General features: G+C 43.8%; 1 protein-coding gene across 2 annotated transcripts in view; it reads left to right on the top strand.

Annotated features, from left to right (window-relative positions):
* The window catches only part of PRODH (proline dehydrogenase 1), a 184,784-nt gene extending 168,903 nt beyond the window's left edge, over positions 1–15,881 (top strand). For both annotated transcript variants that reach the window (XM_075320217.1, XM_075320208.1), the window contains 2 exons: positions 7,436–7,524; positions 9,506–15,881. In XM_075320217.1, the coding sequence (XP_075176332.1) occupies positions 7,436–7,524; positions 9,506–9,696 (280 nt within the window). In that variant the 3' untranslated portion in view covers positions 9,697–15,881. The remainder of the gene's footprint in view (positions 1–7,435; positions 7,525–9,505) is intronic.
* The last annotated feature ends 253 nt before the right edge of the window (positions 15,882–16,134 follow it).

The raw sequence follows: 16,134 nt of genomic DNA, 5'->3' as shown, positions 1-16,134 counted from the left end.
GCTGTTTGTAGAGGATGTGTTTGCTTATACTTTTATGTATTCCGGTCTACCTCGTAGCTGTGCTGGGTATTGCAGCGTTGTCCCATTAATTTCAATGTAAGCATACTATACATTTAATCCTAAACATTTTAAATATGAGTGTTGTGCAGAATAGAGACTATATTTAGACACCCCACAGCTAAAGTGTCCACCATCTTGGCTCTTACTTGCATCATATAATGGAGATACCAGTTTCTTCCTTACAAGAAGGAAAGAATAGCAATGGAACAATGTATACTATATCATGAAGCACCACAAGAGCAGGTTATTTATTGTACTTACAAGGTAGTAGATAAAATTCAGCATAAAATTAAATTACACAGAGTAACATCTGGATCGGTTCACGTTTCACCTTTTTAACTTCTGGGGTGTCTAAATATTAATACCGCCCACCGTTTATTTTATCTTCAGCAATCACAATGTGAACATAGCAGTTTGCTCTTTCATTTACTATCCTTTTACCCTTCCTTGATAGTGGTCAAGTTGTCCTAAGTAACTAAGAAATGAAAGTATTTCAGTATCGATAGGGGTTAGTTTCTCCTCTTATTCTGCTGTACTTGTATAAACCTATCTGTGCAGAACACATTGATTTAATCGTTTCTGGATTGATGGTGTGTAACCAACTTTGACTAAAATGCAGCAGCAGTGATGCGCAAATAATGTATGACAATTTTAAGTGGATGTTTATCTGCATTTATTCACATTGTAGACCCCCTGTAGACATATATACTTTGTCCTGCACATAGTGTATATACTTTCCTCTTAGGACAGTGTTACTCAACTCCAGTCCTCAACGCCTATTAACAGTTCAGGTTTTCAGGATTTTCTCAGTATTGCACAGGTGATGGGATTATTCTCTGTTCAATATTGAGGAAACCCTGAAAACTATCACCTAATGAAATCCTGAAAACATGATATTTTGGTGTGCGTTGAGGACTGGAGTTGAGTAACGCTGTCTTAGGGTGCGTGCACATGATCAGTGTTTCCTGCGTTTTGGACGCAGTATGCTTCAGCTGCGTCCAAAATGCAGCATTGAACAGTACAAACATAGTGGATGGATTTCTAGAAATCCTGTGCCCACTGTGCTTCTTTTTTCCGCAGGAAACACTGACCTGTGGTGCATCTTTCCAGACCGCAGCATGTCAATTGTTTGCTGCAGAATCCCATGCATCCTCCATAGGGAGACTGCCGCACACTGAACCCTGATCGTGGGTACAAGCAGCTGTGGTCTCCTGCAGAGGACACTTGCAGCCCCGCAGGTCAGGACCCACTGCATCCAGTCCTGATCATGGGCACATACCCTGAGGATAAAAGCAATGTAAACCATGGAGAGACCTTCGCACTGGATTGAACGTGGCTTCCTCTTCAAACAACTGAATGGCTCAGGGAAAAAGAGACCGATTCCCCCTAATCTGATATACTAAATATAGGCCATTGATACTTTGCTCCTTGATGCCCTTAACCCCTTCAGCCCCCAGCCTGTTTTCACCTTAAAGACCCGGCCATTTTTTGCAATTTTGACCAGTGTCACTTTGACAGGTTATAACTCTGGAACACTTCAACGGATCCTGGCGATTCTGAGATTGTTTTTTCGTGACATATTGTACTTCATGTCAGTGGTAAATTTAGGCCGATATGTTTTGCGTTTATTTGTGAAAATTTCGGAAATTTAGCGAAAATTTTGAAAATTTTGCAATTTTCAAAATTTGAAATTTTATGCCCATAAATCTGAGAGATATGTCACACAAAAAAGTTACTAAATAACATTTCCCACATGTCTACTTTACACCAGCGCAATTTTTGAAAAAAAAAAATTTCCGTTCGGAAGTTAGAAGGGTTCAAAGTTCATCACCAATTTCTCATTTTTCCAACAAAATTTACAAAAAAAAATTGTTTAGGTACCACATCACATTTGGAGTGATTTGAGAAACGTAGGCGACAGAAAATACCCAAAAGTGACCCAATTCTAAAATCTGCACCCCTCACTCTGCTCAAAACCACATCCAAGAAGTTTATTAACCCTTTAGGAGCTTCACAGCAACCAAAGCAATGTAGACGAAAAAATGAAAATTTTACTTTTTTAACACAAAAATGTTACTTTAGCCATAAAAATTAGTATTTTCACAAGGGTATCAGGAAAAATGCATCATAAAATGTATCTTGCATTTTCTCCTGAGTACGCAGATACCCCATATGTGGTGGTAATCAAATGTTTGGGCACACAGCAGGACTCGGAAGGCAAGGAGCGCCATTTGAATTTTTGAGTGCAAAATTAGCTGCACTCATTAGCGGACGCCATGTCGGGTTTGAAGACCCCCTGAGGTGCCTAAACAATGGAGCTCCCCCACAAATGACCCCATTTTGGAAACTAGAGCCCTCAAATATTTTTTCTAGATGTTTGATGTGCACTTTGAACCCCTGGGGGCTTCACAGAAGTTTATAACGTTGAGCCGTGAAAAGAAAAAAAAATTTTTTTACCACAAAACTGTTGCTTCAACCAGGTAGCTTTTTTTATCACAAGGGTATCAGGAAAAAATGCACCATAAAATTTATGGTGCATTTTTTCCTGAGTACGCAGATACCCCATATGTGGTGGAAATCAAATGTTTGGGCGCACGGCAGGACTCGGAAGGCAAGGAGCGCCATTTCACAGCAAAATTGGTTGGAATTATTAGCGGACGCCATGTTTCATTTGGAGACCCCCTGAAGTGCCTAAACAATGGAGCTCCCCCACAATTGACCCCATTTTGGAAACTAGACCCCTCATCGAATTTATCTAGCTGTTTAGTGAGCACTTTGAACCCCTGGAGGCTTCACAAACGTTTGTAATGTTCAGCCGTGAAAATATTTTATTCTTTTTTTTACCACAAAATTGTTTTTTCAAACAGGTAGCTTTTTTTTCCACAAGGGTATCAGAAAAAAATGCACCATAAAATGTATTGTGCAATTTCTCCTGAGTACGACGATACCTCATATGTGGTGGAAATCAATTGTTTGGGCGTACGGCGGGGCTCAGAAGAGAAGGAGCGCCATTTCACAGTAAAATTGATTGGAATTATTAGCAGACGCCATGTTTCATTTGGAGCCCACCCTGAGGTGCCTAAACAATGGAGCTCCCCCACATGTGATCCCATTTTGGAAACTAGACTCCCCCCCCCCATACAAAAAAAATTAGTTTGGCGAAATAAATACAGACATCAGTAAAAAAAAAAAAAGAGCGCCTGCCACTAAGACCAGTGCCAAACGTGAGAGCAATGCACGAGTCTCGCATCGCATCATCCACTGCAGTCTGGAAGCGAGCAACTGCGCTGGATAATGCGATGCGAGAGGGCGGGGCGGCAGATGAGAAAGGGCGCAGCGGATGGAAGATGGGAAAGGGCGCAGCGGATGGAGGAGCGGCAGAGGATGGGAAAGGGCGCAGCGGATGGATGATGGGAAATGGCGCAGCGGATGGAGGAGCGGCAGAGGATGGGGGGGTGAGATGGGGATACCTACCTTACAGGATGGATCTAGGCAGCAGGATCACAGCAGACAGAAGAGGCAGCAGATGAAGGAGGCAACAGATCGAGGAGGGTGAGAGGGGGCAGTAGATGGAAAATGGGAGAGAGCAGGCAGCAGATCGGGGAGGGGGGCAGAGTCTGATGCGAGAGAGAGATGGCACATGTAGGGGAAGGGAGGGGGGCTTGCAGCACATGTAGGGGGAGGGAGGGGGGCTTGCAGCACATGTAGGGGGAGGGAGGGGGGCTTGCAGCACATGTAGGGGGAGGGAGGGGGGCTTGCAGCACATGTAGGGGGAGGGAGGGGGGCTTGCAGCACATGTAGGGGGAGGGAGGGGGGCTTGCAGCACATGTAGGGGAAGGGAGGGGGGCTTGCAGCACATGTAGGGGAAGGAAGGGGGGCTTGCAGCACATGTAGGGGAAGGGTGGGGGGCTTGCAGCACATGTAGGGGGAGGGAGGGGGGCTTGCAGCACATGTAGGGGGAGGGTGGCTGGCTTGCAGCACATGTAGGGGGAGGGTGGCTTGCAGCACATGTGCTGCAAGCCAGCCACCCTCCCCCCACATGTGCTGCAAGCCAGCCACCCTCCCCCCACATGTGCTGCAAGCCAGCCACCCTCCCCCCACGTGGGGGGAGGGTGGCTTGCAGCACATGGAGGGATAGGTGGTGTGGCGATGGAGAAGGGGCAGCCGATGACGGAGGCGGCGGCGGCCGCCGCCGATCGGGGGCAGCAGCGGCTGAAAAAGGTGGGTGCGACGGCGGCGGGAACAGTGGCGAGCATAGTGGCGAGCATGGCGGCGGGGACGGCGGTGGATCGGGAGCGGCGGCGGGGACGGCGGTGGATCGGGGGCGGCGGCGGGGACAGCGGTAGAGCGGGAGCATGGCGGCGGGGACGGCGGTGGATCGGGAGCGGCGGCGGGGACAGCGGTGGAGCGGGAGCATGGCGGCGGAGACAGCGGTGCAGCGGGAGCATGGCGGCGGGGACGGCGGTGGATCGGGAGCGGCGGCGGGGACAGCGGTGCAGCGGGAGCATGGCGGCGGAGACAGCGGTGCAGCGGGAGCATGGCGGCGGGGACGGCGGTGGATCGGGAGCGGCGGCGGGGACAGCGGTGCAGCGGGAGCATGGCGGCAGAGACAGCGGTGCAGCGGGAGCATGACGGCGGTGGATCGGGAGCGGCGGCGGGGACAGCGGTGCAGCGGGAGCATGGCGGCGGAGACAGCGGTGCAGCGGGAGCATGGCGGCGGGGACGGCGGTGGATCGGGAGCGGCGGCGGAGACAGCGGTGCAGCGGGAGCATGGCGGCGGGGACGGCGGTGGATCGGGAGCGGCGGCGGAGACAGCGGTGCAGCAGGAGCATGACGGCGGTGGATCGGGAGCGGCGGCGGGGACAGCGGTGCAGCGGGAGCATGGCGGCGGAGACAGCGGTGCAGCGGGAGCATGGCGGCGGGGGCGGCGGTGGATCGGGAGCGGCGGCGGGGACAGCGGTGGAGCGGGAGCATGGCGGCGGAGACAGCGGTGCAGCGGGAGCATGGCGGCGGGGACGGCGGTGGATCGGGAGCGGCGGCGGGGACAGCGGTGCAGCGGGAGCATGGCGGCGGAGACAGCGGTGCAGCGGGAGCATGGCGGCAGGGACGGCGGTGGATCGGGAGCGGCGGCGGGGACAGCGGTGCAGCGGGAGCATGGTGGCGGAGACAGTGGGAGCATGGCGGCGGGGACGGCGGTGGATCGGGAGCGGCGGCGGGGACAGCGGTGGAGCGGGAGCATGGCGGCGGAGACAGCGGTGCAGCGGGAGCATGGCGGCGGGGACGGCGGTGGATCGGGAGCGGCGGCGGGGACAGCGGTGCAGCGGGAGCATGGCGGCGGGGACAGCGGTGCATCGGGAGCATGGCGGCGGGGACAGCGGTGAAGCGGCAGCAGCGGCGGGGCGATCGGAGACAGCGGCTGTGAAGCGGGAGCAGCGGCGGGGCGATCGGAGACAGCGGCGGTGAAGCGGGAGCAGCGGCGGGGACAGCGGTGAAGCGGGAGCAGCGGCGGGGCGATCGGGGACAGGGGCGAGCGGCGGGGCGATCGGGGACAGGGGCGGGCGGCGGGGACAACAACTTACCGCTCTCCTCGGCTTCTAGGGACGATCACAGGCCGCAGATCCACATTGATTGGAGAGAGCGGTCACAAGATCGGTCTCTCCAATCAGAGCTGGGGGCGGGTGAAGCATCGATCACCCAGCTCCAGCCAATGGCCAGTGCTACAGCAGCACTGATCAGGGCTGGATTTCAATGTTCCAGCCATTTTCAATGGCTGGAACATTACAGTGGCTGTAATTGGCTGAGCGGCGTTCGTCAGCCAATCACAGCCTCTGTAGGTTCGGGGAGGAGGCACCACCCCTCCTGACGTCAGGCAGAGGTCCCCTCCTTCCCGAATCCACCGTTTAAGTAAATAAATTTCACTCCCCGGGGCTCCGGGACCGCGATTTCGCCAGGACGTACTGAGTATGTCATGGGTCGTTTAGCACCATGTCACCATGACGTACTCAGTACGTCCAAGGTCGTTAAGGGGTTAAAAGTTCTTTATTAACCTCTTAGTGACCACATTTTTCAGATCTGACGTCACTTTGTGGCAATTACTCTGCAACGTTTCAACATATCCCAGTGATATTGAGACTGTTTGTTTATACTCATGCCACATTATATTTTATAATAATGGTTAATTTAGGTCACTATGGTTTGTGGTTGTTTATAAACATCAGAAATGTGACAGATTTCTAAAAATGATCAATTTTCAAACTTTGAATAATTATTTATTTATTCCAGATAGTCACACCTTAGAAAATAGTTAATAAATCATCTTCACCTCATGTCTGCTTTACAGATTTCCCACCATTTGTCAAATGCTCTGTTATGTTAGGATGTTAGGAGCTTTAAAATTGTAGCTGTAATTTTTTTTTTTTTTTTAAGGGGCCTATTCAGTTTTGAAATTACATTGGGGGACCTATACATTGCAAAACCCCTTTTAAAAACAAAAATCCTCAACATATTCACAATTGCTGTTTGGTGGTTTATTAACCCTCCAGCTGCTTTTCAGCAATTCATGCAAAGTGACATGGCAGGAAAGAAAATTGTTAGTTATACCCGCTAAATCTTAACAACCTCTGAATAGGTCACTATAGCCGGCGGACCCCAAGGCAGTTAATTGCCATGGCAACTATCAGAACCACACATTCATGATCTCTGAATGTTGATGGGGTTAAAGAGGAAGGAGCTCCCACACTCCTAACCATCTATATACTGTTGACCCTATTGACAGCTGCATCTAAGGGGTTAAACGGCCATGGTTGGTGTCAACACTGATGCAGCAGGGTGTCATCCATAGTGTAAAGCTGACTGCCGCTGCATTTTAACCTGTCGCGCTACGTAATTCACTTATATCTCAGGTCAGTTTTAAGTCATATTGGTGATCACTAAGGGGTTAACTGTATTATTTTACTTTCTGTGACTATATTACACTAAATGAACCAATCCTAGTTTGCAATTTTGAAGAAATGTGGTATGTCCACCAGATCACAGCACTTGTGCTTAGGAATATCAATGTAACCTTCATGCTGAATTAATCGGAGATAGGGCACTGGAACTTGCTGTTAATGTTTTATAAAGTAGTCCAGACATGAAGTAATTTAAAAGGCCGCCCTCTGAATAAGGAATAATTGCAAGTTTTAGTGTGAAGTTTTAATAGGGAATGATGTAGTTGTATTCTAATTAAAGCTGCAAAAATTTATTTTTATTTTTTTTTATTTCTTTATTTTTTTTAATTATTTTATTTAAAATGGGAAGGACAGAATTTTGTTTTATTTCTCAATGGTCAATCTGATTTTCAGGTGTTTTTTTTTTTTTTTTTTTTTCCCCCCAGAATGAATGAATTAGGTATTTATCCTAACGAGAAAAAAGTATATTTTGGACAGTTGCTGGGCATGTGCGACCAGATCAGTTTTCCTCTTGGTGAGTATTGACATACATTTCCTTTTGTTAAACTTGCAGAGGTTCTTTGATGCTTTTTTATAGATATAATATATTTTTTTTTTTTTATATTTTTAGAATATCAGATGCTAGCATACTCTACTTTTGTCACCCTTGTGGATCCAGCGCAGGCTGCTCTGTAAGTCTGTGCTGGTTCCAGGAGCTAGATCTGTGCCTTCAACAGAACTTAGCTGCTGGGGTCAGGTGACTAGAAGAGAACATTGTTGGATGTTTCCCTGATGCGCTCTACTAGTCTATGGTGGCCCTGACATAGCTTCCAGAGCCGGTTGGAAAAAAAATATCATTAGACAACTCCTTTAAAAGAAATTCAACTTAGATTGTTCACGTTTACGCCACCTTTTTTCGAGCCTGAATTTTTTTTTACTATGTACAAAAATCCAGGCCTTATATGTAGATCCAAATATTTATATCAGCTTAGCGGAGACCTACTCAATGTTAGTGTTTTAGCTTCACAACCAAAGTAAATCTGTCACCAGATTTTGCCCCTAATCTGAGAGAAATATAATGTAGAGCCAGAGACTTTGATACCAGCGATGTCACTTACTGGACTGCTTCATGTAGTTTTGATGAAATTCCTTATTAATGAGCAGTAGATTATGATTAGAGGACTACTTGGCATGCTGCCAGGTAGTCCAGCATATTCATCAGCTCTGTATAACCCGCCCCCCACAACTGAATGGCAGCTTTTTGTGTACACTGTATGTTAGTAGAAAGCTGACAATCATTAGTGTGGGCGCATTATACCACATTCAAATAACTGCTAGATCTGGAGAAAAGAAAAGTGATTTTATCAAAATGACAGCAAGCAGCCCAATAACCCATACAACACTGAAGTCAGGGTCTCTGTCTCTTCATTATGCTACTCAGGTGGGGCAGCAAAAAGCTGGCGGCAGATTTCCTTTAAAGGTAATCTGTCAGGTGATTTTTTTAGTACAATATTAATATTATCTTTAAATAGGGCTTAAGGAGACCTTTAAAGATCAGTAAGTTTTATTGCGCTACGTTATCCTGCTGTACGCTCCATATAATTCAGTGTCTCCTGCACGCTAATCATGTGTATGTAAATACAATTTACATATTCACTGCTCCCCCCACCCACCTCTCAGTGAATTCACGATCACTACTGACAGGTGGGAGGTAGTATGGGTGGGGGCAGCAGTGCAAATTCAGCTCATATTTATGATCGCTGATGCCAGCACTGAGAGGTGGAAGGAGGAAGCAGTGGATATGCAGTTTACATATGCTTGACTATTTTCTATGTCACGCTAAATTCTGGAACGCTTACAACAAGATAACGGGAAGTGGGAGAGCTCTAAAAATTGCAGATTCTGAATGGTCTCCTTAAGCCCTGTTTACAGATAACAATAGTATTGTACTACAAAAATACCTGACAAATTTCCTTTAAAGGTTTGTGCATATGTCTTTTTCAGGAAGGTCTGTTTAGGAACCCGCCTGGAAAAGCACTAATGAAACAATCAAAACAATGAATATACAGCAATGTCAAAACCATTTGCTGTTAATTTGTTCTGTAGTTTGATCTTCTTTTACCCTCTTCAGCTGTCCAAAGCTATAAAGCGGTTAAAATGAGGGACCTGACAATTCTTCTGGTGGCTTTCTAGCTCCACTTGCTGTTTATGCATACAAACTATTCAATTCACAAAATATAAAAAGTCTTTTCAGGCATAACACCGCTGCCATTTTTCTGAAGCATCTTCCTCTTGAAAAACTCAGCATGTTTGCTGTTGTATAAGAGACAATGTGTGTGCACATAGCCTTAACCTCCTTTCTTCTAATCTACTCTTTACATTTTCTTTCTTGCTCTTTTAATCTTATTTATATCTTCATGTTTTAAAAAAAATATTACATAAAGATGTGCAACTAAACTGTATCCTTCTGATTTTGGTGTATATATTGGTTATTCCTTTTGCTCTTTCTATTACAGGACAAGCAGGCTATCCTGTATATAAATATGTTCCCTATGGACCTGTCAACGAAGTTCTACCCTACCTGTCTAGAAGAGCTCAGGAGAATCGAGGCATCATGAAAGGAGCCACTAGAGAGCGGGAGCTTCTCTTGAGGGAGTTCATAAGACGCATGCTAACCGGCAACCTTTTCTACACACCCAAGTTCTAGATGGACCTAGGTTGCGACTCACTAATATGATATATATGGGACAAACGTTATCTATAACCATCAGCAAGACTAATCAATTATCTATTTAATACCACATTGCGGTCTTTTGCCTTTTGTAATGTAGTTTTGAACTTTAGGGCATAGGAAGCCGCTAGTGGTATATTAGACAATAGTCTTTAAATCACAAAATATGATCTGTCCCCAGCCGCTCAATACAGGAATGCCGGTATTTTATATGGAAGCTTTTATGCATTCTCTAGTGTACAAGTCCAGGTAAATCTATAAAACTGGATTTCTTGGAGTATATGATAAAAAAATATATATATATAATTATATTATGTGTGTAGGGGGGATGTAAACGTTATTTTCAGTATGTAACAAAAAAAATAATAAGGGGAAAAAAATAAAGCACCTTTGTTCTTGGCATTTGTGGGGTGTGGGAACTGATAGCACTTTTTGATTCTCAGATAGTTTGATCTATAGCATAATGGCTTTGTGTCTTATGAGCTGACACTCTTGAGATGTCATGCCTACCATTCTCAAACATTTAATATAAGAAAGCAATGTGGGATGTAGATAATGATGATTCACAGCGGATAAGCAGCCAGGAAACGTGGTTAGCGGCTTATGGTTAAAACCCACTTGTGTATAGACCACATGTCCTAAATATAGAACATTGTGGAAGGGATATTTTGAAGTATTTCTTCCATTAATTTTATTTTATCTTCTGAGACCTATTTTTCTTATGAGGGTCTTGCTATGCCCCAATTTCTGTCATATCGACAGCCTGGGGATTGTCTCTCTAAAGCAAATTTAAATATTGCAGAAACTGAATATTTATGAGAAAACTATATTATAAGAAGCACAATTCTAAGTTTTGATGGCTATTAAAGTGAAGCCGGTGTTAGATTTATGCTGCCCAAACCACAGACAGCATTAATCGGATAAAGGCTACAATATTGGTCAGTTATGTTCAACACTGAAACACCTTGGCCTTTTAGAGAAACCATACTTTTAACAGCTAGCAGCTTCTCCCCAGCCCTGACCCCTAGACTGACAAATCTCTCCTTCTTCACACACAGATGCAATAATGTAGCCTGTGTCTGGTTCATGCTCCATAGTTGGAGCCACCAAAATCTGCTGTCAGGTTTACTTGAAGTGTCTAAAGATGTCAGAAACTTTAACACACCCCCCTCCATCCTCCGTTATTATGACTGTTTATCCATCTTAAGTGATAGGACTACTCGATACCTTTTATGTTCCCAACATTCTGCTTCAGTGAGAAATCGTGTTTTGAAGTCTGAGAGTTCACTGTGGCCATGACAAAGCACTTACAGCTCCTTATCTTCTTCTGTATTCCAGAATAAGCAGCAATTTCCTTAGCTGATTGGTCATTGGCCAATAGATCAGAGCAAAAGACCTGTCAATCAGCCCGGTAACAGTGCTGCTACTTTTCTAGTTTAGAAATAATTTAGATTAAAGCACTTCCAAAATGAACTTCAAAACACAATTTCTCCTCCACTGAAGCAGCCATTGGTGGATCATAAAGGGATCAACTGGGTTCTCTTTAAAGGGTTATACAGTGTTGTTAATACTTAAAGGGAACTTGTGAAACTCCCTCCCCAAACCATTAAGGGGTACTTCACACACAGCGAGATCGCTACTGAGATCGCTGCTGAGTCACGTTTTTTGTGACCTCATTAGCGATCTCGCTGCGTGTGACACTGAGCAGCGATCTGGCCCCTGCTGTGAGATCGCTGCTCGTTACACACAGTGCTGGTTCGTTTTTTTTATTGTTGCTCTCCCGCTGATAAGCACACATCGCTGTGTGTGACAGCGAGAGAGCAACAATCCTGAATGTGAAGGGAGCAGGAGCCGGCGTCTGACAGCCTGCGGTAAGCTGTAACCAAGGTAAACATCGGGTAACCAAGGTGGTTACCCGATATTTACCTTCGTTACCAGCCTCCGCAGCTCTCACGCTGCCAGTGCCGGCTCCTGCTCCCTGCACACGCTAAGTTAAGCTGTGTGAGCTGGTAACTAAGTTAAACATCGGGTAACCATACCCGATGTTTACCTTAGTTACCAGTGTCCGCAGCTTCCAGACGCCGGCTCCGTGCAAGCGCAGCGTCGCTTGCACGTCGCTGCTGGCTGGGGGCTGGTCACTGGTCGCTGGTGAGATCTGCCTGTTTGACAGCTCACCAGCGACCATGTAGCGATGCATCAGCGATCCTGACCAGGTCAGATCGCTGGTCGGATCGCTGCTGCATTGCTAAAGTGTGAAGGTACCCTTAGTTCCACATTCTAACAAGGTCAGAAACACCAGTTAATGGTGCAGATTGAAGCCGATTAGAGAATGATGGAGGACCATTCTGTTAAAACCATTCTCTATACATAATTAAAAGATCTCTATTGATGCTAAGGCCAAAATTCAACAAAATCAATCCTGCATATACATAAATTTTAGAATTGGTAAACTAGTCAGTGAATCCCTGTAAAAATTAAAATCCCTAAAACGTTTCTAGCAAAGGAGCTAGATATAATAATCTAAAAAGTCTGACTATTGTGTGCCTTGGAAACGGTCTGTTGTCACTGATGCCCTGTTATCATAAATTAGAGATCCAGTTACTTTAGTGTTGGACCCAAAAACGCATTGGTAGTGGTCTAACTGAACTAGTTATGCCATAAAAGTGTTGGGATAGGAAAAAATACAGTTTACCATCAATATTTACTAATATACTCCAGAATTCATGAGGTTAAAGGGGTTTTCCCAAAAGTTCAATTTAATCAATAGATCTTGGAATAATAATAGTTTCCACATTTGGATGTGATTAAAAAAAAATGTTACTGTGTTGAGATAATCTTATGTGTCCCTGCTGTGTACTTTGTAATGGCTGTGTCTGACCGTACAGGGACATGGTCTGATCATACCATATCTCCTGAGCAGGCGAGGAAGTAAAAAAAAAATATATATATACAAATAGGACAGCATGGGATCGCAAATAATTTATTTTGAGGTAAAACATTTTTTAAACAGACACTGAGCCATGCAAGTGAATGTGTCTGTTAAAAATATCAGACTGCACTCCGATGACCTCTGAGTGCTGCCTGATTTTTATGGACTGACACAATGGAGAAGGTCGATATTAAGGTCTTTGGGGTTTTTTCTCTCCATCAACTCAGAGAACTGGATCACACTATAGTCGTATTCTGATCAGTTTGATCAGAGCGTGATTCGCATTGTCTGTCCGCTTCTCTTGGATGAGAAGATATACAGTCATCTGACCTTAGCCTAAAAGTGATAGCCATTGTGGTAAGTCCATGATGCTTTTTGGTCAAAACATGAATCTGAAATAGAGATATTAAAAAAAAAAATGAGGGCAGTAAACGTGCAGGTGATGGGATTAAATATATTCTGATATTTATTTGTATGTTTAGCATAGTCCTTTGGAAAGATGATACTGCTTCTAAGCCAGCACAGAGGCTTTTTCCATTGTTACAGACCCGTTACAAGTAATGATCTCATTGAGTTATTTTGGATGTTATAAAATGTCTTTCTGCAATGTTACTAACTAGGTGTAATGTTCTTAAATGAACTTTCTATTGGATTTCAAGGTATAAGTCTTTGTGTATTCCAATTTGAGTGTCTGTTAACATTGGAGATGACCATAAACTTGTACAGAAATATCTCTTACAGCAGTGGTAATGTTGAATACTGTATATGTAAGAGCTTTTTATTTTATTATATCAGATTATAAGTAAGCATAAAGCACCTTAGAAAATGTGTGTTTCTACTGATTTATGTCTAGTCTGTTTCTGGTAAGTAATAGTGCCTACATATTATACCTCATACATCTAAAATGTTTGTGACATATTATAGTGTATGTGATTCAGTGGCTTACAAGGCACAATGTTGCCTAATTTTAGCAGCAACCCCTTTATGGGTCAATGTACAGTGTCTACACTTGCCACTTCAATAACGAATTATAAAACTACCTGATCGAGCATATTCTGACTCCATAAACATACTAATATTGATGATGGGGAATTGTGAGCCTTTTAAGACACACAGCCTGATGTCCGTGATGACCTGCTGTATACTGCACTGCTTAGCTTGTTTGTGCTATATTAGCAACTTGGAAATATATTTGATACACTGCTTCCTGTAGAACTACAAATAAACATGCTGCTTTCTATAGCTTCATAGAATATAATTACTGTCTTGTTCAATTATTTGAACTGGACAGGACAAAGTTATAGCTTATCACTACTCTAGAAAGACTGCAATTCCAGATCGCCCTTCATTAACGGGATTCTCATATGAATCCTTGGCCCAGCACTCCTCGGCCTGACGGATTTTTGGTACTGTGGGGAGTATTGAGAGCTCAGATATGGTCATTACGTTGGTTCTAACTGTGCAATCTACCTGGCTGCCAGCAGAGGAAGCTTTTGTCTCTGCGTATTGGAGATGGAGCTATCCAACCAGCCTCAGAGCAGCACAAGTAACTGAAGCATCGAATCTGCAATGCTCATGTGCTCCTTGCTCGGGTAACCAGCCACTGAGACCACAAGGTGGCAAAGAACCTTTTCAGCCAAATACTAAAAAAATAAAAAGTCTTCCTTTTTGGAAAGTAAAGAGGATTTTAAATCAGCGGTAAACTTCAAAGTTGTTTGATTCTACCAGCAGTTTGGATTATTTTTTGGAAGACCGTTAACAACTTGTACTTAAGAAGTTTGTCTCAAGTTCTTAAATGGGTAAAAGTCCAACCATTTGCTCAACCCTTTCCTGTACTTTATTATTTTTTACACAACTCTATATGTGAGTATACGCAAATGTCTTGTTTTTCAGGTAGGCAAATCCACCGATTTGTTTTCCCTTGCGTTTACCGAACTTTCTATTTTTTTTCAACACCAATTTACGATGAAGAAAACCTTAAGAAGCGGTTTCAAGCAAATACTCACAAAATGCTTAAAAAGACGCTCGGACATGTTTGAATCTTCCCATTGGATTGAAATAGAACGTATGTTTGGGGGGTTTTTTGTTAGTCAGGAGTTTAATGGAAAGGAAATGCAAATTAGGTTTTTGGGGTTTTTTGGTTTTTTTTTTTTTTAACAAAAAAAAACAAACTACACACTTGTGTCTCCAACGTAATGCTGTGGTTCACTGTTGTGACTTTCTAGACCTGTGTGCTTTTGCAGATCTTAATAATTTATTTTTAGGCTGATGTAATTATTAATATCCAGTAATACGAAATAAAATTATGCATTGGGTGCCATCTTAAATATTTTGCCGCTAAGTCTTTTCAGAAAAATTTCTTATTTCCAGCTTTATAGGAAGTACAGAGAGATAATGATTACCTTGGTTGGAAGACTCTTTGGATATTCTCTGGAGTCTAAAAATTCATTGTTTTTTTTCATATGTGAAAGTCCAAAGTTTAATCCTTTTTCGTGTTCTAAAACCAAAACCATTTTTATTAATTTTGCAATACGTTAAAAACTATGTTTTGCATAGGAAAGATCTGTGCAGCTAAGTTCAAGCAGGCATAGGTAATATAGCAGTTACGTGGAAATTGTGCTGTATATAGTAAGCGGGCACAAACCTGCCTTCTTAAGGCCTCATTCACACATCCGTATTTTTAGATCAGTGTTTGTTTGCCAAAGCTAGCAATGGAGCTTACAGAGAAACTCAAATTGAAAGATTGAGACTTTGTTTTTGTTTTTTGTTTTTTTGTTTTTTTTTGTGGCTCGCAGACGCTCCTAGTTTTGGCATACAAATACTGATGATAAAAAATACTGATGATAAAAAATACTGATGTATGAATGTTGTCTCCATTACTACGTCTTAGGCCTCAATTTCATCTACTGGAATCCACGATAGTGGAGATCCTTCAAATAGGACGGACTACATAACTTGTTATATAATGGTATGCTGTGCCTTATGGAGATGCAGACCTCGGTCCTGTAGGTAATAGAGCTTATAAAGCCGATCATTGCTGCTTTGTTAAAAACACTGTACGTCTTCCATGGCAGATTTTGTGTTTTATTTCTGATGTCTAAATTATGCTCCAATATTATGTTGAAATTTTGGTGTTTTGTTCCTTAGAGAAGAATCTATTGCAATGCTGGCAAAGAGTATATTTTATATATAAATGTAATGCTTTTATCTTAAATTAAAAAAATAAACAAAACTTTTGTCTTGCGTATTTGTTTTTTTTTTTAATAGATTGTGATGCCTTAGAGCAGTGTTGCCCAACTCAGTCCTCAAGAGCTACCAGCAGTGCGTGTCCTCAAGATTTCCTTTTTATAATACTGGGGAACAGAAAAGCGTAGCAGAGTCTTACCCGGTTGGAAAATTAATAGACAAAAATTAGGCGCACTCACCTATTCAGGTTGTGACCGTCACAACCCCTTTAAACACGTGCAATGATGGTATCAGCCGCA

Source organism: Anomaloglossus baeobatrachus, chromosome 1 (assembly GCF_048569485.1).
Source record: "Anomaloglossus baeobatrachus isolate aAnoBae1 chromosome 1, aAnoBae1.hap1, whole genome shotgun sequence".
NCBI classification, from domain to species: Eukaryota; Metazoa; Chordata; class Amphibia; order Anura; family Aromobatidae; genus Anomaloglossus; species Anomaloglossus baeobatrachus.
The sequence above is the reverse complement of the archived record's forward strand: the minus strand, read 5'-3'. Positions and strand labels throughout refer to the sequence as shown.